This window comes from Coffea eugenioides, chromosome 11 (genome assembly GCF_003713205.1).
Source record: "Coffea eugenioides isolate CCC68of chromosome 11, Ceug_1.0, whole genome shotgun sequence".
Taxonomy (NCBI): domain Eukaryota; kingdom Viridiplantae; phylum Streptophyta; class Magnoliopsida; order Gentianales; family Rubiaceae; genus Coffea; species Coffea eugenioides.
The window spans coordinates 46241723-46263227 of NC_040045.1; the positions used below are offsets into that span (position 1 = coordinate 46241723).

A 21505-nucleotide genomic window follows, 5' to 3' on the forward strand; every position below is an offset into this window, starting at 1 on the left:
ATAAATTTTGAAAATAGAATTGATAGATCATTCGGTCAACTTCATCATATTCACATGACATTTATTAAACCAAAAAAATAAAAATTATAACATAAAAGGCCATTCTTTGTCTTGGAATAGTAGAATTTTTTTTTGATAAATCTTTTCATGCACCATTAGTATATCCCTTTGCGAATCTAAACGTGTATCATAAATATAAATTTTGGTGTTTAAATTTAAATTAAAATGATATGGCGGTACATAAAACCGTCAGTGTATACAATGATAATGTAGAAAAGATTAATCTTTCTTTTTTATGTTATAATTTTTTATTTTTTATTTTTAGGTTCATTAAATTTCACATGAATATCAAGTTGAATTAATCAAGTGATCTTCCAATTACACCCCAAAAATTTGTAATCAGGTTGATTGGTGGTTTGATTCAGATTGAAATTTAGGTTTGGGGATGTAATAATTTCAGCTTTTAAATGTCAATGATGAAATTGCTTCATTTCAAAAGTGAAGGACGAAAAGAATATTTTTGTGAAATGTGAAGGATGAAACCGATCATTTTCCCTATTAATATTGTAAATGTCTATCGATAGTACACTTAATGCTAAAAGGTGCACAGAGGTAACCTTGTAGATAAAAGTTATGCATTCTGAAGTTTGCGAGGTTTCCGGCATGATTATTTTCTTTCTGACTATTGTAGGAAGAAATTAAAAAAAAAAAAGAATAACAAAAAAACTCTTATGATTGTTTAAAAGTAGTGTAAAGGAAGAAGGTGTAATTAACCTTTTCTTTTTAACTTTTTAAAGTTTCTCTCATATGTACGTTTGAAAAGCATAACATCAGAAATAATTTTTTATTATTATTTAAAAAATTATTTATCTCACAAACATCACATCATCACACAATATGTGTTTTAGTGAATCACACAAAGCTTTATTCCGGATAATTTCCAATCCAAAGGCATACACTTAATGAAGCGTCCAGGCAGCTCCACAGGCATACATTTTTAGTTTGTCTATTTATGCCTTTTTTGGTAGACGAGATTATCTCCCATCTCTTCTTTTTTTTTTTTTGAGAATTTTGATTATCTCCCCGTGCTAAATTTTTAAAACTTCTATGTCACTAGAAATTTGTTATCCTTGCGTCTTTGCATGCAAAATGATTGTGATATCTACCTTCCTTTCAAAATGAAGTGGTAAATTATAGGTGGATCATTATAATACGGTGAAGCGCCACTGGGCCTTTGGTCCAGTGGTCATCCCAGCCTTCTTAGACTTGGTGGTGCCGGAAGTCAAGGATTCGAACTTTGCCTCCCACAAAATTTGTCACAATATGTGACGGTCTTCATTGACCAGTTTCGATGGAGTTTCTATATCGACAAAAAAAAAAATTATAATACGATTAATGGATTAACTAATTTACAATTGATTAATGGATACAATTAGATTAACTCATTTACACTAATTTAAATAAATGGGTATAAATAAGCACCCATTTATATAATAAATGAGTATGGATATACTCAATTGCTCATTTATGAATTATTTTAAATTTTACATTTTTTAAAATTTTTTTGCAAGTTGTTTGACAAGTAATAATAGTAGTATTTTGTTGTTATTAAGTTGGTAAGAAATTCAATTTTATCTCATTAACACTTACTAAAAATTGAGTTTTATTAGGGGTAGGCGCGGGTCGGGCACCCGCCCCATTCACCAGTTGGCTGACCCAATCCGCACCTTGCGGGGTCAGCCATTTTCTGACCCTTACCCGTCCTGCATATCAGCGGGTACCCGATTATAGGGTACCCACTGAAATAGGGTCGGGTCGGCGGGTACCCCCTACCTCCGCCCCATTTATCATTTAATTTTTTTTTAAAAAAATTTATACCAATTTAATTTTATATTTTACAAAGGTTTCCCACCAAGAAACGAGCATGTGAAGAAAATATAAGATAAAGGAAAAAAATTAAAAGAATTCAAAATCAATAAAAGTTTGAAATAAGTAGCATAATTTTTAATATATATGTTCCACATTAATTAAACTTTTTTCTATCAAATATAAGATCATGGTCTCTACAAATGAATCTTATAAATAAACTATAGTCTCTCATATTTGTAATGCAATTTGTTCAATAAAATTACTTATTTAGTTCTAACTTATTATTTTATAGCGTGTGTATAAAAATAAAAAATATATATATGCGGGGCGGATCGGGTACCTGCAGGTTTTTAATTATGTGATCATAACCTGCCCCGCATCTTAGCGGGTACCCGACCATCTTTTGACCCGATCAAATAATAAAAATCGGATATCCTAATTTTTGGATCGGGTCGGATCGGATATAACGGATTTTCGGATTAACGGATAATTTTGCCCACCCCTAAGTTTAAATGTATAATTATTTTTAAATAAATATAAATAGGTGAGTCAGTCACATGCTACCCATCAATTAAATGAATTAATTTAATGATCTGCTGGAACTTACTACAAAACACGACATGTGCTGAGACTCGTCCAATTTGATTTCCCTTTTACGTTTTGAGAAAAATGATACTACCATATGCCGTTCCACCACATTTATTCGAAAGTTTCCACAGCTTTGGAATTCCATACTCGCGCAATGGGGCCACGCTATTTATGGTCCCCAAACTATTTATGCGTGCCTGGGAGTTTCCAAATGCTTATACGAAGGATACAAGCTTGATTGAACCTTGAGTACTCTTATTTATGATCTTAATCCTACCCATACGGTACAATCCAGCCTCACCAAAATCACATTTCATCATCAAGTAGTGGGTCTGATCACATGGTCATAATTCTAATGCATTAAATATTTTGCCAATAATAGTAAGTGATGATTGATAAAAAAAAAACTATTTTGCCAATAATAGTAAGTGTTGTACATTGTACGCAGGCATAGAGTTAGTATATATATATAAAATTGGTAAGTTTAATAATATACGAGTGCAGAATACACCATATCATATACAACAAGTCAACAACTGAACAATTGCACTAAACTTCTAATCATACTTGTCCCTGGTCCAATTTTTGTTAACTGTGCAGCCTTTCCGAGTGGGCTAATCGTTAAAAGAAAAAAAATGAAAAACAAAATCAGGAAAAGAAAAAGAAATATTCTCACTAGTATCGCAGCCGACCTAAACCAGTTAGGCAGTTACCACTTCCTCCCTCCCTCCCTCCGTCTCGATCATTTGATTCTATTTTGAGAATTCAATTTTTTAATATACAGTGATTTGATTGTGATATTTATATTTATTTTTTTAATTTTACCTTAAAAAATTTAAATATTAAATTTAAATAGTAATATATATATATGTTTAAGGGAAGGGCTATATTAAAAATAAAAAATAAAAAATATTTTAACTTTTTCAATAAAATAAATATTTTGAGATATTAAAAAATAGGAAGTAGGATGCTGTGGACGGAGAAGTACGCAACTTACCAAAGCAAACCAAAATCTGGAATGAATTCTATCGAAGGGGAAAAAACCGGAAAAACATACTCTGGTAGTCTCGTATTCAACGTTGAGCCTGTATGCAAATATATATATATATATATATATAAAATGGATGGAGGCTGTTGTCCTATTCAACTCTGATTCGGTCGCCTTCCCAATCACCTGAACGCTTGAGACACTTCCTAAAGGAACAAAGGCCAGCCCTTCTTCTCAAATCCGGTGCAAATGCAACTGAGATCTCTCCCTGGATTTTCTCTTATATAGCTGAAAACTTGGCAGTTTTAAGCTCGGAAAAATGCCGCTATTCAGGCCAAGCGCCGGCGACGTCGCCGGATTCAAAGTCTTGTGCTGTCTGGGAATTATGTATGGACTCATGTCTTTGTTGGTTTACTCCGTCGTTCATATGAAGTTCATCACTCCCCTCGGTATGGACGCCCCGCTGGATCGCTTCTCTGAAGCCAGAGCTGTGGAGCACGTTCGCGTCTTGTCTAAAGATATCGGCGGTCGCCAGGTCACCTATTTGCCCCTTCCCTCACCTCAATTCTCTCTCTGTATTAGCAATTTAGTACTACGTACTGTACCGCTGTGTGACTCCATACACGCTATTTCTCGTGCTAGAATATGCATTTATTGCGTCTTTCTGACCATGTCTCTTATTTGAATTTTGGTTTGAAGATTTATTTATTTATTTGTTATTTGTATTTATTTGAGCAAAAGACCAAAGTCACGAGCCACTCTACCGGTACAAAATCAATTCGTATGGTACACCGTACACGTGAGGATGAAATTTAACTTTTGTTGGCCCCATGTATATGCACAGTTTCCAGAAAAATAAAACTGCACCACTTTTTTTTTTTTTTTTTTGGGTGGTTTAGAGAATGTGCTAGAAGTTTTTCAAATTTTTTTTGAAAACTAAAGGTGATTCATAGATGCACGAGTACATCTTGAAAAACTTTTGGTTTGCTTTTTGTTAACTTGCGAAATAGATGCGCTATTTTTTTTTTTTTTTTGGCGTTATATTTGTATAGTTAGCTACATCAGGGGTACTTCAGAAAACGAATTTATGTACTTATTTCTAGGAAGGGCGTCCTGGTTTGAGACAAGCAGCTCTGTATATTAAGACACAGCTAGAAATGATTAAGGAGAGAGCTGGACCAAATGTTAGGTTTGTATCTACTGACACTATACTTCTTTTATTTGTTGATGTATTTAAGAGTAAATTTTACACTCTTAGACACCCTTTTAGGGTAGCTTGTAATTCTACTTTTTGGTTGGGAACTACTGTTTTTGCAGGATAGAGATTGAAGAAACGACAGTAGATGGTTCGTTCAATATGATTTTCTTAGGACATAGCATATCTCTGGCTTATAGAAATCACACCAATATTCTTATGAGGTAAAAAATGATCTCCTTTTGCTTCTATTTGGGCTGCTTTGATGTCAATCTAAGACCAATAGCTAGAAGTGCTAACTTCTCAAACTCCTTTTGCACAGATAATTTGTAATATTCACGTTTTGGGAGAAGTACCAGCTTACGATCTTGCATTTTGTGATGATAAATTTATTTGAAAAAAGTAATTATTACTTGTTCAGGTCTTTGATTTCGTGATGTCCACTGTGATCCTTTGCATGCTTACTTTTCTTGATCTTCATGATGAACTTCAGTATTTAGCAACAGCTGTTAGGTGGCTGTAGTCAATGAGTGTTGTAAAAGTTCCTCACACTCTGTCCATAAGTATGGACAAAGACAACAGTCTAGTATTTTGCTTTGTAGAACTTCAAAGTAAATATCAAAGACTTTTTTTTTTTTTTTCGAAAAGTAACTCTCAAGACATTTGGATCGAACCACTTTGAGTGTAAAAGACTTGAAAAGGTTAATAAAAAAATTATTTCTTAGATGTACTCCGTTGTATTCTGACTGTATTTAAATATTAAGTGGGGATCACTGTTCAAAATTTTGTTAACAACTTGCCTATGACCTTAATTTCTTTGATTAAATTAATGCCTGGATACATCTTTTTAAATGCAAGAATTAAGGCACCTTAACACATTTTAATGGAGTTGCAGGATTTCTTCTATAGATTCTCGAGAAAACGACCCAGCAGTTTTGGTGAATGGCCACTTTGACACTCCACCAGGTTCTCCTGGAGCTGGTGATTGTGGTTCATGTGTTGGTGGGTTTTATATATCACAATTCTATGTTTTAAATGGGATCATCAATTATTTATATCTTACTGTGTTGTTTCTTCCTCCTCCCTAAACAGCTTCTATGCTTGAACTAGCTCGGCTATGTGTTGATTCTGCTTGGGTTCCTCTTCGACCAGTTATATTTCTATTTAATGGAGCAGAAGAGCTGTTTATGCTGGTAAGAAATGTGACATGGCTGGCTACCTGAAACAGAAAGTTGATCGGCTTTTCTTGATTGACGTTCTTGTTTGGTATGCTCTGAAGATTTACAATAGTACTTCTAGGGAAAAAGAAACAAACCACCGAAATGAAATCCTTCAGTGAACATATCATCAGAAACTCTAGCGTACCAGGACATTGCATATTGTATCTTGTTGATTAGTAGATTTACATTGACAGAAACTATCTTCCAATGATCTGTTTTATGGCTAATTCAGGGCTCACATGGTTTCATGACAACACATAGATGGCGTGATACTGTTGGGGCTTTTATAGATGTTGAAGCTTCTGGTACAGGTGGAACTGGTAAGTACCAGCTGCTATTTGTAAAAATATGCAACTTTATTGAAACTTTTTAAGTTGAATTTAACACACTTGACTATGATCAACTCTAGTTAGAGTAACATTTAGCTCAAGTAGAATCACATGTACCGATTCATCATCATCTATGAGCTGGCTTCCATTCTTATTTTTTAAGTTGAATTTGAAACTGTACTAAAAACCTCAGATATGTAGTCATCATGATGAATGATAAGCAATCCATCTGTGGACCAAAACTGTTGTAAATGTCGTACTAAGTATGTAATTGAAAATTGATGGTGGAGTGATTACAGGATATAGATGAAGTGTGTGTTAAGAAGCAGAATTTTCCTAGGTGGAGTTTGGTGAATTTGCAAGAAATAAAAGAGAATTGTAGAGTTATTAAGTAATAGTAGAATATTTCTGGATCAATTTAGTTATGATCTGGTGGATTACTAATGAAAAGATAAGGAATTCACGTATCAGTGGCTGCTTTGTGCAGCTTATCTGAGAGATTAAATGTTATTTGAAGTGCATTACCATATTGATATAAGCATTGCTGAATGTTCCATGTACTTATGGTGTTTGCTTTAGGATTCCTGCAAGCATCTCTATGGACTAAGACATAAAACATAGATTGCCATTGTATTTGATTCACATGTTTAGGTCACTTCCCCAAGAATAACTTACCAAAGCTGTTTTAACTGAGCATTAGATGTTTGCATATTTAGTTAGACACCACGGAGAGTTTTGTCTTTGAAATGTATGCTTATAGATGAACTAATTGATCTGTGCTTTTTTCTTCTTTTTCTTTTTCCTGGTATGCAAAATTACATGCCATATATGAGGTTCAGACCTTTAGTTTTTGCCCCCAGCATGGCACACATTTTCTTTCATAGCTGAGCCTATTGTTAATTTCTTTAGAGCTGAACCTACACTTGAATTGCTCAATTAACAGATCTAGTATGCCAATCTGGACCTGGATCATGGCCTTCATACATTTATGCTCAAGCAGCTATATATCCCATGGCTAATAGTGCTGCTCAGGTTTTCACTTTTACTTCTCTGTAATTTGTTGAAACTTTCCTTCTCCTGCTTTCTGGTCTGGTAAAGAATAAAGGAGTATTGTTTTAACATTTGCCTGTCTGATTCCATTCACTTAAACAGACGAGACTTTTAAAGCTTATCTAGACTCTCCATGTGGTGTTTTTTAACTTTCCCTTCTTTCTTTGGTCAATAATCTTTTTGTAGTTTCCTGCTGATATCTTTATAACTTTTTCTTTTGGGCAAATAAACCTTCAGGATGCTTTCGGTTCTATACCTGGTGATACAGATTACAGAATGTTTGCCCAAGATTATGGGGATATTCCTGGACTGGACATCATCTTTCTCTTTGGGGGTTACTTTTATCATACTTCCTCAGATACAGTGGAAAGATTACTGTATGAAGTAGATTTTGCTGGAAGTTCTCTTAGTTGATTGCCAGTATCTTTCTCTTTACCATATGCCTGATCTGGTGCATACTATTTTGGTGAAGCAGACCTGGAAGCATGCAAGCACGTGGGGATAATTTATTTAGTGTAGTTAAAGCCTTCACTAACTCTTCTATGCTACAAAATGCACGTGAAAGGGAATCTCTTAGACATGCTGCAAATCATGATGAACGGGCAGTTTTCTTTGACTACTTGTCATGGTTTTTGGTGCGTTATACCCTTTGAATTCTTATTGATTTCATCTCTGTGTACTCATGTATATCATTATTTCGTACAACTTAGTTAACCCAGCAGTCATATCCATTCAATGTATTCTTTCTTTATTTTATCTTCCCTTAGTAGGTGGGTTGTTAAGAGGATAAACTCTTTCTTTGAATTGATCTCTAAAATCCTTCTCAGGTAATCTATCCAAGACAGCTGGCTGTGATGCTTCATAGTATTCCTCTTGCCATCTACCTACTTATGCCAATTTTTTTGCGATTTCCAAATAGAGTGTTTTCCTGTTCATTTATGACTCTCTTTGACTTTATCAAAGGTAATGGGAATGCAGCTGAACCTGAAGGTACTTTGTTGCAGGTGACATTGTTCTTCCATTGTGTTTAATTACTGCACTGTTCTCTGCAGGAATGCTACATCATGCTTTAGGGATTCTACTGGCCATTATTTTTCCAGTTGTTTTTGCAATCTTGAGATTGCTGTTCACAAGACATTCAATGAACTGGTACTGGTTTAATACTGTATTGCTACTAGAGTAGTTTTTGGCATATTGGTTTCCTTTAGTATATGATATAGCATTTTAGAACATAACTTTCATTTCCTGATGTAGGTTTTCTAATTCATACTTGGCCTTTTTGATGTTCATACCGTGTTCACTTCTTGGTCTGTTAGCACCACGATTCTTTTGGAGAAATTTTCCTCTCTCTCAAAATGTTTCAGTAGTCAAATCATCAAAAGAGGTAAAGTTTTTTGTACTGAACCCTGTGATTTTTCACTCTGCTCACCTCTGTTTATGTTGATTATTCATTTAAAGAAACTATGTTAATAAAAGAGGATTTTTTTCGTTGAATTGAGTAATTTAGATGGAAATCATTGCTATTTTGGTACAAAATGTATGTATCTGTGGAAATTATGAACTAGTATAACTGCAGAATGTGTTACTGATTTTGTTTGGTCTATTAACTTGTGAACATCTCGCCTTTTCATTCATGTGCATTCAACAATCATGTATTTGGTCATATTTGAATTCATCTAAAGGGGAAAAAGGAAAGCCCAATGGAAATTCATTCTACATCACATTTGAAATTTAAGACATTGGAGTTTAGTGGTAGAAGGGCATTTTCTGATGTTACTGGGCTATCTTCAAGTCTGATCAGATTTGTTGTGCCTGAGCTTCTTGTTTACGTTATTTCTGATTTTAAAGTCACACCTATCCACCATTCATTGCTTTTTCCTTTTTTCAAGTGTACTTGTTGCAAAATATGCAGGGAGGAAAAGTGTTACAAAAAGCTGGGTAATGGTCTAATATTCATGTTTTCTCTAGCTTTTGAGATTACCACATGAGAGAGAGGCTTAGCATATGTTCTACACAGTCGCCTAGTTTTACTTTGCAGGATCTATTTTTCAATTTGAGTGCTCAGGACATAATGAGTCCACTGATAATACTTTTACAGGAACTGGCAGGTGAAGCAAGGTTTTGGGGAGCATTTGGGTTGTACTCCTTTATGACGTTGGTATGCGAGACCTATATGTTGTGCTATTCTTTGGTTGTTAATTGACTTCTACAAGTTATGTATATCGACCCTCTCTCCATCCCCCTCCCCCCCAAAAAAAAAAAACTCGTTCAAAATGGTATGTAGAATACCCACTTGTGCAAAATAAACATAAAGCAAATGACTTTCTGAGTTGTATAATGAAAGTAAATGATCATATTATAAGGAATTTAATTTTCAACATGATTTTCTGAAAGCAGGGGTATCTGATTTCTGGGTTAAATGGAGGTTTCTTGACCTTTTTGTTGGCAGTCTTCATGCTTCCTGCATGGATCTCCTTCCTGCTATCTACAAGGTCCTTTGGTTTTGATTCTCTCAGGTAACAATTTTTATCTGTTTATGGTACTCTATTGATGTATGCTAACCTGAGAAAAAAATTATTTCTTTATGTCTAGGATAGAGTCCCATATGTCATAATGCTGTTTTAGATTGTTTTTGAGTTTGAACAGGATCAAATTATGATGTCAATATGAACCCAAATTTTGTGCTTGACATCTTTGAGCTCAACGTTGATTTTGATTAATTATTTTCTGCGTAATGGGGCAAACAAAATTCTTCTTTCAGGTCAACTGCATGTTACGTGATTCCTTTAATTCCTTGCTTATTGTACTCAGTCTACTTTGGTGGGTTCCTTGCTGCATTTTTGATAGAGAAAATGGGAATGACAGGGTCTTTTCCACCTCCTTATGGTTAGGCTCACTTCTCTTTCTTTGTATCAAGTGGTTTTTAATATGATGCTTATGTGATATTTATTTGCAATTAGTTTTCACGTTCCAAAAGCGTTATCAGTGTGAGTATGGCAAGGTTTAGTTATAAATGCCAGTGCTCCCTTGAGAGTTTCATGTTTTACCTTCAAGATACTTGGTAACGTTTTTGGTTTCCAGGATATTTTATAGCAGACATTGTAGTTGCAGCAGTTGTTGGACTTGTGACTGGTTGGTGCGTCGGACCTCTTTTGCCTGTTGTTGGCCAATGGTTAGCAAGATCATCTATCATGCAATTCTTGCTGCACGGAAGCATACTTGCTCTGGCTCTGTCATCTCAATTCTTTCCATACAGCACAGATGCTCCGAAAAGGGTGATCTTCCAGCATACTATCAGAACTGCAGGTATGAAAGACTGAAAGGTACTCGAAAGATATAGTAACATCAGTTGAATATGTGAAAATAGTTGCAGTATAAGAGTATGCATTCTAAGTGGAATCCTTATGAAAAGACCCTTTTCTCTTTTTCTTTTTTATTTTTTTTTTATTTTTTTTACTTTTTGTGGATGGGGGTTGGCTGGGTAGAGCATGTACTTTGTGTCTCAATTTGCTTGCTGAACAGCTTCATTTACATGCTACTGACTGTTATAATTTGTGATTTAGCATTCTGAAATTTTTTCTAAACTTTCTGGCACGGTACTGAATGTATAAATAGGATGAATATGGTTGAACATTCTAACAGGGTTTTCAAAAATGTCATCAACAGGTGCAAGTCATATTGACGATTGCAGTTATGATTTTTCCGTGGTTGACTCAAATTCTCTTCTTTTCGTCTTTAAACATGCTCCAGAAGTGGCAAGAGAACTGCATATTGATTCAGAATTATCCTTTGATACTGCAAATTTGTCACTGCAAGAGACTTGGCTGGTAAGTACAAAAAGAAGTCTTTTATGTATCATATGTTTCCCTCTGCTGCAATATGATTTTGACTAAGAGTGCATTTACTTTCTTCTGACAAATGGGTAAATTTTATCTGATTATTGGCCTGCATGACATAGAACCATTTTCCAGCCCCTTTGTCTGCATGGCATAATTGATGGTACGAAATCATATTGTATCCTATGAATTGTAATACGACTAGGCTTCATGACTTGTTTTGCTTTAAGATGCTTCATGCTAGGTTTTTAGTGCTTGTGCCTCCAGCCTACAGAGCAGACTGGTGAATGCTAACTGGGAGCAGAGACCATCTTGTTTAATTTGTTTTAATATTCAACTGGTGTAATGGAACTGAAAGTCTGTTATTAGATTGTTTTCTCTATACTGATTGATCATGATTGGTGATAATGAGGATTTTGCTTTTCTGGATAGTTGGCACACAGTCTTTGAACCATAGAATCATATGCAATTCATTGGAATTTGCTTATCCTCAAAAAGAGATAAAGGAGAAGTTATGAACATGGTGCAAAGATACATGCACAGCAAGAGAGGACAATGTTTTGAACCTTTAGATGCAGTTCTCCTAAGAAAGGGTGAAAGGGAAAAAATAAATAAATAAATGAGATACTAGTCTAGAGGACAAAATCATACAACTTATAGGTCTGTAATGACATGGACAGTTGCTGGAATTCATGAATCGAACTCTCCACTCTTCTCTGACCATGAAATGTAACAAGTAGAAAGTATGAGCTAACCTCTAAGCTGTTAACAGTAACGTTGGGCCCCGGGCGCCCGGGGGGGGGGGGGGGTTCATGTGATTACTGAAGTTCATTTTAGCTTCTAATATTATGTTTGTCCTGCCATGGTTCTATTCAACTAACAACTTCTTATTGATGATTTGTGAATTACAATTGCTTTGAATCCATGAGTGACATTGAGTAAATATTTGACTTCGAATATGTTGAACAGGGCACTTTTCCAATATCTTACTTGTTTTCCGGAAGTTTGAAGTTCTCAGCAGAGAGAGATGACGTCTTGAAGCAATATAGAAACTTTCCACATCTAAAAACTTATAGGCCACAAGCTCTACTTGATGGAGGGTCCCGCAGAATTTACTTGGAATTTCACCTGGGGTAAAACACTGATATGCTGACTGAGTAATGTGACAGTTTGTTCTGTAATTTTACATTCAGTCTATCCTGTTGTTTAGTCCAATTATCCTTACCTTAGTCCAGTACTTTACGGCCCTCTTAGCATAGTATATGATTTGACATCCAAATGAGCAGAACTTGAACGGAAATGCCTAATTGATAGGTCTTCAGCATTCTGGTTTGCAGTTATTTGTTCTATATATATTATAAAACAACATTTCATGGTGTGTAAAACTGTCTGGACATATATCTGTGTATATACTTATGCTTAGCTGAATTACACTAAGAATTGTATGATATTGGCCTTCTAATAACTCAAGCTCAATAAATTTGGGAAATGAAAGATAAAGATGGGAAGTCATCTCCATGTGTGCTTTAAAATCAGGATTGCTTTTACACCATAATTGATAATAAAGTCAAGTCGCATAGAAGCTCCAACTTGTGACTTTTTAGTTGCTTTTTTTTTTTCTCGAATTCTGGGAGCTGGACGCAGCAGGCACTCTTATACGTTTTCTTTTTGCCTACCTAAAAATAAAGTTAGTGCATTTGTCTTAGAACTTAGATTTATCTCCATTTTGCTTTCAGGTCCTTGAAAGAGGTATGGGTTGCGGTGCTCAACATAACAGGTCCATTATCCAGTTGGTCATTTGCTAATAGTGTACTACCAGGTGACATATATTTAATTTTTGAATTTGGATTTAGATTGTCGGATTCTGTATATTGATCCTTGTGCAAATGTTTACAGCTCCTGAAAGGGTTACTAATGGACCACCATCATACATATGTAGATTAAGTGGTGCAAGCCATGAGAACTGGACCTTTTGGTTGGAGGTAAAATTTCAACCGTTTTGCATTTCATTCTCCCATCTTTGTTGCTACTTCCCCTTTAGTGAAGGAGTCCTGGGCAGGGCTCCTGAACGAGCTAAGAGTGTGGAGTGAGTCAGTCAAGGGTATGGCTCACGAACAGGTGGTGGATGGGGCGTGCGAGGCTTCTTTGTGAAGTTTGTCTATGTTTCTTTGTCCCTTATATTTTGGGATTAATAGAGCTAAAAGTATTAATTAGGAGGGTTACTGGACTGAGCAGCTTATGGTTATTACTGTCAGCTTGTGGAAGTACCATAGACAATGTCAGATGGATTTTGTTATCAAACCAGAAGCGCATCTTGAGTTGATTGTACAATTTTTATTGAGACTATAATTTGAAAGGGATGGTGAGTCTACCGAAAGCACAATTAAGTTTACAGGTTAAGAAGAACTCTGTAAACCATTGAACCACCCTCCTTCAGGGATGATCACATTTCTGTAAAAACTCCTGATGGTTAGAAGCACAAGACTCCTTGATAATTTTCTGTTGAAATTTCTTGAGTCTTTCATGAGCAATACATATTCAGGTGTTTGAAATTTAATTTTATCTTGCTCCTCCTCCACTTTGACCTTCAAATATCCGCTCCAAATTTACCTATACAATCGTCAAGTTGACAATTAATTGCACTTGTAACTGTCGATAACATTTGAACATGCACCATGGTATGTGAGTTAGCACGGAGCTTTCTTCATGTTATGTTTTGTCTTAATTGCAGGCAAGAAGTTCAGAATCTTTGAGGGTCGAAATTGCTGTGTTGGATCAGCATTTAACTGAGTCTGCCACCAAGTTGAAAAGCCTTTTTCCTAATTGGATGGATGTTACTGCTTTTTCAAGTTTTATGTCAAGCTATGTCTTCTAGCTTGATGATTTTCCTTCGATAGCGGTACCAGCTGGAATAATTACTTGGATTGGTTTTAACAGTGAGGTGTCTTATAGGTGCAAAATGGATACTACTGTGTGTGTCATATCATTCTTTGATGCCACTATTGCCCTTCCAGTGGGTTGGCAGTTGAAACACAAGAAATTTTGCCTCTACGGGCCGGATTTCAATTTCCTTTGCATCGATCGGTCAGTAGCATGCCAGCAAATAGCGACATTTTTGGTATTGATCTCACATGTATTTTCTTCTAAATCTAGGACCGAGAACAAATGTTAATGAAAATTTTAGATTTTGTAATTGATCGTACTGCATGTTTGCATGTAGCAATTAGAAATGATTATTACTAGAAGGATGAGAAACTACAGCTAGGACTATAAATGTTGTTTTGGTTTTTCCATAAATTGACTCGGTTTTTGGGAATGTGCTCGGTGATGGGAATAATCTATTTAGACTTGTTTCTTGGGATGTTAATGGTGATCGTAGTTATTGTAATCACTTGTGAGAATGAGTTTGCACTGCAGTTCAGGGTGTAAGAAACTTCGATTTGCACATCTGTTGAGTCTCGTAGGTGGTCCTCGGAGGAGTCGAGAAGGTGCAGAAGAGAGCAACTTCTAGTTTGTTAAAAGGTGATTTACATTGTTGTTGGCACTGGTTTCGGGATGTTTGTACTAGGGGAAGATCGTAATCTCCTCCTCCACTGTGGGGACACAGTATCCTTCCTTCCTTCTTTACTGAGTACTCACTTTCAGTCGACTTAGTTAACTTAATCTTTGCTGGTCTGCGATGTCCGTCCTACTATTTTGCCATAAACCATTACTGCACTTCAATCAAAAGAGTTACTTGCAACACGCAGTCATGAATTATCACTGATTTGCACTTTGTCTCTTAACATTACCAATTTTGGGATCTTATACTATCTACTTTTCACACATTGTTTAGTTCAATTATTAAAGTCAAATGATTTTTGTTTATAGCCAACTATGAACGAAAAGGCTATATGGTACCCTAGCTATCGGAAAAAACTTTAGTAATTCATTTATGGGTAGTAAAATCTTTTTCTTCAAAATTGGGTAACAAAATTCATTAATTTGCAGCCAATTGAGCAACAAGCTTCAAATTGTTATAAGCCTACAATGTACTCGTGTGCTACAAATGATTGTGCAGAATGAATACTAGTACAAAGGAGTTATTGCTTCCGGGGCAAATCATAATAAAACCATTAGAACGGGGCAAATCCGTTTAATACTTTTAAGTTGGGGAGCAAAGTGATATAAAGCAAACCAAAAGGGTCAATAAGAGCAAGACTTTCCCTCTTTTCTTTCCTTCTAGCGACTAGTGGTAATCGAACGGTTAATTTTACCTGCCTCTCGTCAGGATCAGACCGGTAGCACAGATGAACGGTGGGCAGAGCTATTAGATTTTCCAGTCGTCCCTGACACTTGAGCATTTCTCTCTCTTTTAATTTAATTCTCTTCGTTCCCTTCTGCTAGTGGTATATTGTCCAAAATAGAAATAAATAAATAATAGGAAAAAAATAATTAAAAAAAAAAAAGCAGCAGCAGCTGTATCTGCACCTCTCGCGATACTGCTGCCATCTTCTCATTCACTTTGAGATCGTCGCTCGACTGTGACACTGAATCGCTTCCTTGTGATTGTCTCTCTCTCTCTATATTCACTTATCTAATCTCGGTCATTTGTATGTGTTCTTTCTTTCTTTTTAACTATGACTGTTAAATTTTTGGTACATCTTGCTTGGAAAACGAATCAGTGCCTTGCTCTTCGCGCCGTATGTTAAATCGAGGTAGAATAATTAGATAATTCTTTGCTTCTTGTGTTTTTAGGTTTTCGCGGAAGAAAGGTATTAAGGGAAGAATTTGGATATGGTGCGTTACTTTTCGAAATTGCAGGATTTCAGATTTCTATTTTTAGAATTTAAAATAGATACTGAAATTTGTATTGCTAAATTTTCCAGTCCGCGCTCTTCAATTTCCACTCTTTTCTTACGGTAGTGCTGCTGGGGATTTGTACTTGCACTTATGTAAAGATGCATTTTCCAGCTCTTCTTGAACAGAGGACTGGGTAAGTCTTCTTAGCTTCAACGATTTTATCCTATCTAAAATTGCTTATTAATGTTTATTTTGTTTGCTTAGTTTCAAATCATAAATTTTTTAGTCAGTGAAATATTTGGTTAAAGTTTGTTTCTTTTTTGGCTGAGAAAGGCACTATTTCATGATTTCTGTACTTCATAGTTAATATCAGTGCACTTTTTTGCATTCTTTTTGAAAAGGTTCGACATCGCATTTTGACATGCGGATAGTGAATGCCTGATTACAAGTTTTGCTGTTAGGATGACAAGATATGAAATTTCTGATGCGTGATGTATGACGCGTGGACGATGGAACTCATAGAATGGTTACACAAGGAGATGTTTGAAAAGACTTTCGTTAATAAGAAATCAATACTTGGTATAGTTTCTATAATCTTTCCTTTGTTAATGGTAGAGAATATGCTTTTCTATAGGGTCGTCAAATGGATGTGCATATGTTCAATAGTTCCATGGAAAAGCTTTTGGAAAATGTAATCTATAGCAGTTTTTTTGGATAAATTCACTTATAGCAGAGTGTTCTTTCATATTCATTGGAGTGATTCTAGTTCATATGCCAAGACATAAAATTTACATATTATTTGTATTATTTGTCTTGCATACGGTGCTTCTTGGTTTCTGGAAAAAACAATGTGCCTACAAATGCATGTATCTTTGCCATCTTTGTGCTTGCATCACAGATTGTGGGAGAACTAATCAGCTTTGCTTATGAACATTTCTAAGGGACTAAGAGATTGTGGGTTCTGCCTCTGGCGGAAGTTGTCTTGTTTGAATATTTGATGGACAATATTTGTGCGTGTACAATTGAAGCCAGTGGGTTCCATGAAAGAAATCACTTTTAACAGAATGGTGCACGTATTTCACAGGATGGATACATAGATCAGTGTGTAATTGCTGTGTGTAATGTTTTGGGATTGAAAAATGTGTCGAATATCTTTACTACGTCATTTATCTTCTTCCTTTGGATCTCATGATTACAGCAATTCAGTCATGTCATCATATTCATTTAATGAACGTACTGATGTTGTGTTACTATTCCAGGTTTCGGGGCTTCTTTTGGAAGGCTGCCAGAATAGGTAAGTGACACCATTGCAAGCATGGTATTGCTATTGGAAATAGTTGTTGGCAAATCTATGTTTCATATAATTCATGTAGTCTTGTAGTTGCTATAAACTAGAATGCCTGCTTTTATTGTGAAATGGAGTATTTGAAATACAAAGAAATCAGCTAGACAGTAATTAGAGTGGCGACAATAAATTTATGGTTACAATTTGCATAGAATAAATGCATTGCCTTGTAATTAGAGTTGCTTGGTGTTCACAAGGTTTTTAGGAATGTTACTTTTCCATCTGCTTCTCATGCTGTTCTACATTCAATCAATCAGAAATTAATAAAGTCCCCTGTGGTCCTAATTGAGCTAAATCTATTGTGGCATACAAAATTCAACATTCAGACTAGTGTATGGTCACTATTTCTTCTTTGCAAGCATAAAAATACATTTGACTTGGTACTTTCTCAGAATGACTCAAGTATCTTGTGGATATGTTTCTGTTTCCCCCATTGTTTGTCTCCCCTTCCATCCCACAACCCCCAGGCCGCTACATGCACAAGAAAACAGGAGAAAAAAGAGGGGGTGGGGGTGGGGTTGTGTTTAGTTAGATTCCTTCACAAAATTGTCTATTAGAGGTTCATTGCTGACTTATCATCTTTGCCATTAATTATCACGGTACATACTGGGTTGCCTTGAAAACTCTCAAGATGATTTTTACCACTATGCTTTGTCTTGCAGGTGAGCGCTTGAGCCCTTGGGTAGCAGTTGGATGCTTCATGATGGGAGTATCAATAATATTCTTCTGACACAGAAATGATTGCTTACTCCAAAGTGATCGTAGAGCAGTCTCACCCTTCAGAATTAGTATTCTTAAATGCTTTGTACTATTGAATTTTTGAGAAATTCTGTATTTCCTTTCGTACAGGTGTGAAGTCTTTGTTTCTCAAATTTGTTTGTTAATGTGATAGGAGTTGATTGTTTACTCGCTATATTCTGAGGCTAAAGAAAATTTTATATTCCTTCTCATGTTACCCATATTCTTGTAGTAAGTTAATTTTCATGTTTCCGACTCATAGAAAGGTTTCTTATAATGCTGTTCTTTCAAAAGACGTTTAAGATGGCTTAAGAGTATTGGTTTTTTTTTTTTTTTGGGAACTTATATTATTGGGTTGAATGATTATCCATGCTTGCCGTTTGTATGCTTCAGCAGCTGAAAGTCACACCCTCCAAAAATGAATTTCACTTTCGGGTTGCTTTTGGTTGAACAAATCCGGGGGGTTGAGTCGAGTGAAACCTAGTGGATTAGCTAGTGTCCGCTCGGATGCGAAAATAACCCTGCTATTGTGGTTCTCCAGTGATTCAGCAAAGTATATTTGTCTAGCACGGCTAATGCTGTTGAATTGACGTGGTTATTTTGGGGGTGTTTTTTCAAATACAGATGATTTCGTTTGGATAGGCAGTTTGTGAAAAATTCATTGTTTTTCAAAACCTTCTGCGTTTAGATTGATCTGTATTTCATAAATAACTACACTTTCATATCGGCATAAAATGCATTCGCCGGTAAACTTGTGTCTACCCAACATGCTATTTGGAAATTGGCGTTATAGCTCGGCAATAATGATTGGATGATATTGGCCTAAACAATGCAATCATGCATGTATAAATATACCCTTGTTTGGCCATGGCATGCTCAGGATGCAAATAACAATATGTAAAGAATGGATAGACAGTGAGTGGTGTGTGTACTACTTAAGGTCCTCAGTATAGCCTGAAAATCAGCATGCCTTTTGGGTTGGGTTGTGGGTTTCCCTTAGGTAGTGGATGTGTGTGTGTGTTATTTGCGGTTGTTTGGATAAGGAAAAAAATGGAGTGGTTAAAAGCCGTTGGTGAGCCTTTGACAAAAGTCTTGGTGTTTCCCCTCCCCCATTCCCTCTATCCCACATCGATTGTGAGTGGTGAGTGTGTACTACTTAAGGTCCTCAGTGTAGCCTGAAAGTCAGCATGCCTTTTGGATTGGGCTGTGGGTTTCCCTTAAGTAATGAGTGTGTGTGTTATTTGCGGTTGTTTGGATAAGGAAGAATGGATAGACAGTGGGTTTATCATTCATAAATTTAAATGAAGTGGTATCGTAACAATAGAGTAGAGCTTTAATTCAAGATTTGCTACACTTGGTTATATGCCACGGGAAAAGGAAATAATTTCGTAAAAGTCTATTTCATCCCATACACAATTAAGCATCATACGAACTAAAGTATCTCAAATAAAAATAACGGATGATAAAATGAGCATGTTAAACATCCTGCGAGCTCTAATTCAGAAGCTACGTCAACGGCGAATGGCTAGTTGTTTGCATTGAGATACATGTGAGCCGTTAGATTTTCGTTCTAGTTATGTATGCCCGCTGCGACATATCGAAATTTTGACTGCCCTGAACGAAGTCCCTTGGATCCCCGGCATCTGCTAAGGCACCGAGCGCTACTTCTTCATTGAAGTACATATCATTGGGTACATTGTCTCGGATGAAGTAAACACGCTGAGCATTTTGAAAAACACGCTGAAGCAAACAAATGGAACCACACAAAAAACAAAGGGCAAAAAACCTTAGCCGCCACTAAACTATTTGTCAGATCTTGTTTTGGCCATCAAACTATTTTTCGTCAATAATTGACCACTAAACAACTTAATCAGTAAATTCGTGACCATTTAGTCAATAATTGCTCTTAATCTGTGAAATTAGCAGTACACGTGGCAAAATACGAGGGTAATTTTATCTAACAACTATGCGACCGTATTCTCCTTTTAATTTCTTTCCTCAAACAATCACCGAATGGAAAATTATATGGAGGAAAAAATAGGGACTCAATTGGGAGCCCCAAATCTTCAGCCACAAATCCAAGAAGCCGAAGAAGAAGACAAGAATGTCGAGGCGCTCTGCTAAACCTAGATGCTTCTGCAAATTAACAGCAACGATGAAGACCTCATGGACAAATTGGAACCCAGCAAGAAGATATGTGGTCTGCCCAGGAGAGGTAAGATTTTTTCTGGAAATGATGCCTTTACCAGAAGAAGAGTGAGCTCTGAAAGCCATCTCGCGGAGAAGCTCCCAGCCTTCGTCTGGGTTAAGAAATCTCATCCGGTGAATGAATCCTTTGTCGTCGGCTAATGAAGAAGCAATCTTGTCTGCAACTCCGACATCCCGAGTGGTGAGCAGCACTTTGCTGGCGGTTGGTTCTTGAGACAAAAGTGCAATGCGGAGGCACTCCCAAGCATCGGCAGAGCAGGCATCATCCAAAACAATCAAGAATCTCTTGGACTGCAGGAACTGGTAAAGCTTCTGAGCCAAGTCCAAATCTGAAAATGGGGCCATATCATCCTTGGCTCGGCAGACATGTTGCAGCAGCAAATCTTCCAAAATTTTTCTGGTGCGGAAGTCCTTCCCCACCATAGCCCAAGCAAAGCAATCAAAATGGCGGCCACTTAAAACCTCCCATCTTGCTTTACTGTCTAATCCACTAAAAATTACCCGGCACTTTTGCCTCGTGTACTGCTAATTTCACAGATTAAGAGCAATTATCGACTAAATGGTCACGGATTTACTGATTAAGTTATTTAGTGGTCAATTACTAACGAAAAATAGTTTAATAGCCAAAACATGATCTGACAAATAGTTTAGTTGCCGCTAAGGTTTTTTGCCCAAAAACAAAAACACGCTGAGCATTTTGAAAAACAAGCTGCCGGAGAGTATCCGTGAGAAACACCTAATCACCACCAATCGCACAGAATAGAAGCAGCAACAATAACAATTAAAGTTCAATTACTCAAATGCGATTAGCTACGTAAATGGTACTGATGCCATAAACCCAAGTTGACAAGATTTACCTGCGTTCCAGTTATCAAAATACACCAATTGTTCATAGCTTAGCTACAGGAATTGTAATAGAAAGCCAAAATTTCCAAGTTAAAAATTCAGCCCTAATTCGTACGGAAGTGTACCAAATTAATTACCTCCAATAAATAAAATGGGGATCTGCTAAACAAAGCGCACCTCTCTGCCAATTTCCATAGCACAAAGCCAATTAAACGAGCTTATTGGAAGCACAGCGAGAAGAAGAAGACCACCTGCTCCCTGCGCAAGCCGTGTGTCCGAGTTTCTTGTAGCTACCTGGAACAGAACAGCTCACTGAAGGTGTCTCCGTTGAAGCTAACGAGAGTAAGCTTCGGGCAAGTTTTTAATGGCAGCTGCCCAAAATTACCACAAGCAGCTTTGGAACGAAAAAAGTAGGACGAATTTGCTCGGGAAGAAAAGCTTTCAGATGTCGACAGGTAGGTTCCACGTAGAGGTGTCAAAATGGGTGACTTGGGCGGGTTTGGGTTGGGTA

The 21505-nt window shown here is 36.4% G+C and overlaps 3 protein-coding genes across 7 annotated transcripts; 2 read left to right on the plus strand and 1 right to left on the minus strand.

Annotated features, from left to right (window-relative positions):
- The first annotated feature begins 3551 nt into the window (after positions 1 to 3551).
- Positions 3552 to 14391, plus strand: LOC113751161 (endoplasmic reticulum metallopeptidase 1). The gene is made up of 21 exons (XM_027295058.1): positions 3552 to 3980; positions 4549 to 4634; positions 4763 to 4864; positions 5536 to 5642; positions 5733 to 5833; positions 6093 to 6180; positions 7133 to 7221; positions 7477 to 7616; positions 7715 to 7874; positions 8067 to 8202; positions 8292 to 8388; positions 8494 to 8623; positions 9338 to 9397; positions 9637 to 9755; positions 10001 to 10125; positions 10321 to 10545; positions 10906 to 11066; positions 12045 to 12208; positions 12812 to 12894; positions 12972 to 13057; positions 13807 to 14391. The coding sequence occupies exons 1-21, from the start codon at positions 3765 to 3767 to the stop codon at positions 13948 to 13950; spliced, it is 2619 nt and encodes an 872-aa protein (XP_027150859.1). The 5' UTR covers positions 3552 to 3764; the 3' UTR covers positions 13951 to 14391.
- Positions 14392 to 15376: 985 nt separating this feature from the next.
- Positions 15377 to 18157, plus strand: LOC113752930 (protein kish). Of its 3 annotated transcripts, none has more exons than XM_027296988.1 (5): positions 15377 to 15625; positions 15813 to 15854; positions 15944 to 16050; positions 17117 to 17151; positions 17865 to 18157. In XM_027296988.1, exons 2-5 carry the CDS (start codon positions 15852 to 15854, stop codon positions 17930 to 17932), a joined length of 213 nt encoding a protein of 70 aa, XP_027152789.1. In that variant the 5' UTR covers positions 15377 to 15625; positions 15813 to 15851; the 3' UTR covers positions 17933 to 18157. The 3 variants fall into 3 exon arrangements, with proteins under 3 accessions (XP_027152789.1, XP_027152790.1, XP_027152788.1); XM_027296989.1 differs by having other exon boundaries at positions 15377 to 15619; XM_027296987.1 differs by having other exon boundaries at positions 15386 to 15667.
- A 1128-nt stretch (positions 18158 to 19285) lies between these two features.
- On the minus strand, positions 19286 to 21454 carry LOC113753541 (putative disease resistance protein At1g50180). Of its 3 annotated transcripts, none has more exons than XR_003465048.1 (2): positions 21132 to 21454; positions 19286 to 19680 (listed from the first exon to the last, which is right to left on the minus strand). XR_003465048.1 is itself a non-coding variant. In XM_027297720.1 (2 exons), exon 2 carries the CDS (start codon positions 20569 to 20571, stop codon positions 19939 to 19941), a length of 633 nt encoding a protein of 210 aa, XP_027153521.1. In that variant the 5' UTR covers positions 20572 to 20670; positions 21132 to 21454; the 3' UTR covers positions 19829 to 19938. The 3 variants fall into 3 exon arrangements, 1 of the variants encoding a protein (XP_027153521.1); XM_027297720.1 differs by lacking the exon at positions 19286 to 19680 and adding an exon at positions 19829 to 20670; XR_003465049.1 differs by lacking the exon at positions 19286 to 19680 and adding an exon at positions 20681 to 21005.
- Between the last annotated feature and the right edge of the window lie 51 nt (positions 21455 to 21505).

What these genes read in the sequence shown, in the direction of transcription:
- LOC113751161 (XM_027295058.1), top strand. Translation starts at nt 3,765, where the DNA reads ATGCCGCTATTCAGGCCAAGCGCCGGCGACGTCGCCGGATTCAAAGTC. An exon ending in ACAAGACATTCAATGAACTG is followed by an intron (nt 8,389 to 8,493) that starts GTACTGGTTTAA and finishes TTCCTGATGTAG; the next exon opens with GTTTTCTAATTCATACTTGG. An exon ending in TACTTGGAATTTCACCTGGG is followed by an intron (nt 12,209 to 12,811) that starts GTAAAACACTGA and finishes TTTTGCTTTCAG; the next exon opens with GTCCTTGAAAGAGGTATGGG.
- LOC113752930 (XM_027296988.1), top strand. An exon ending in CTTCTTGAACAGAGGACTGG is followed by an intron (nt 16,051 to 17,116) that starts GTAAGTCTTCTT and finishes TTACTATTCCAG; the next exon opens with GTTTCGGGGCTTCTTTTGGA. An exon ending in TTGGAAGGCTGCCAGAATAG is followed by an intron (nt 17,152 to 17,864) that starts GTAAGTGACACC and finishes TTTGTCTTGCAG; the next exon opens with GTGAGCGCTTGAGCCCTTGG.
- LOC113753541 (XM_027297720.1), bottom strand. Translation starts at nt 20,571, where the DNA reads ATGGTGGGGAAGGACTTCCGCACCAGAAAAATTTTGGAAGATTTGCTG.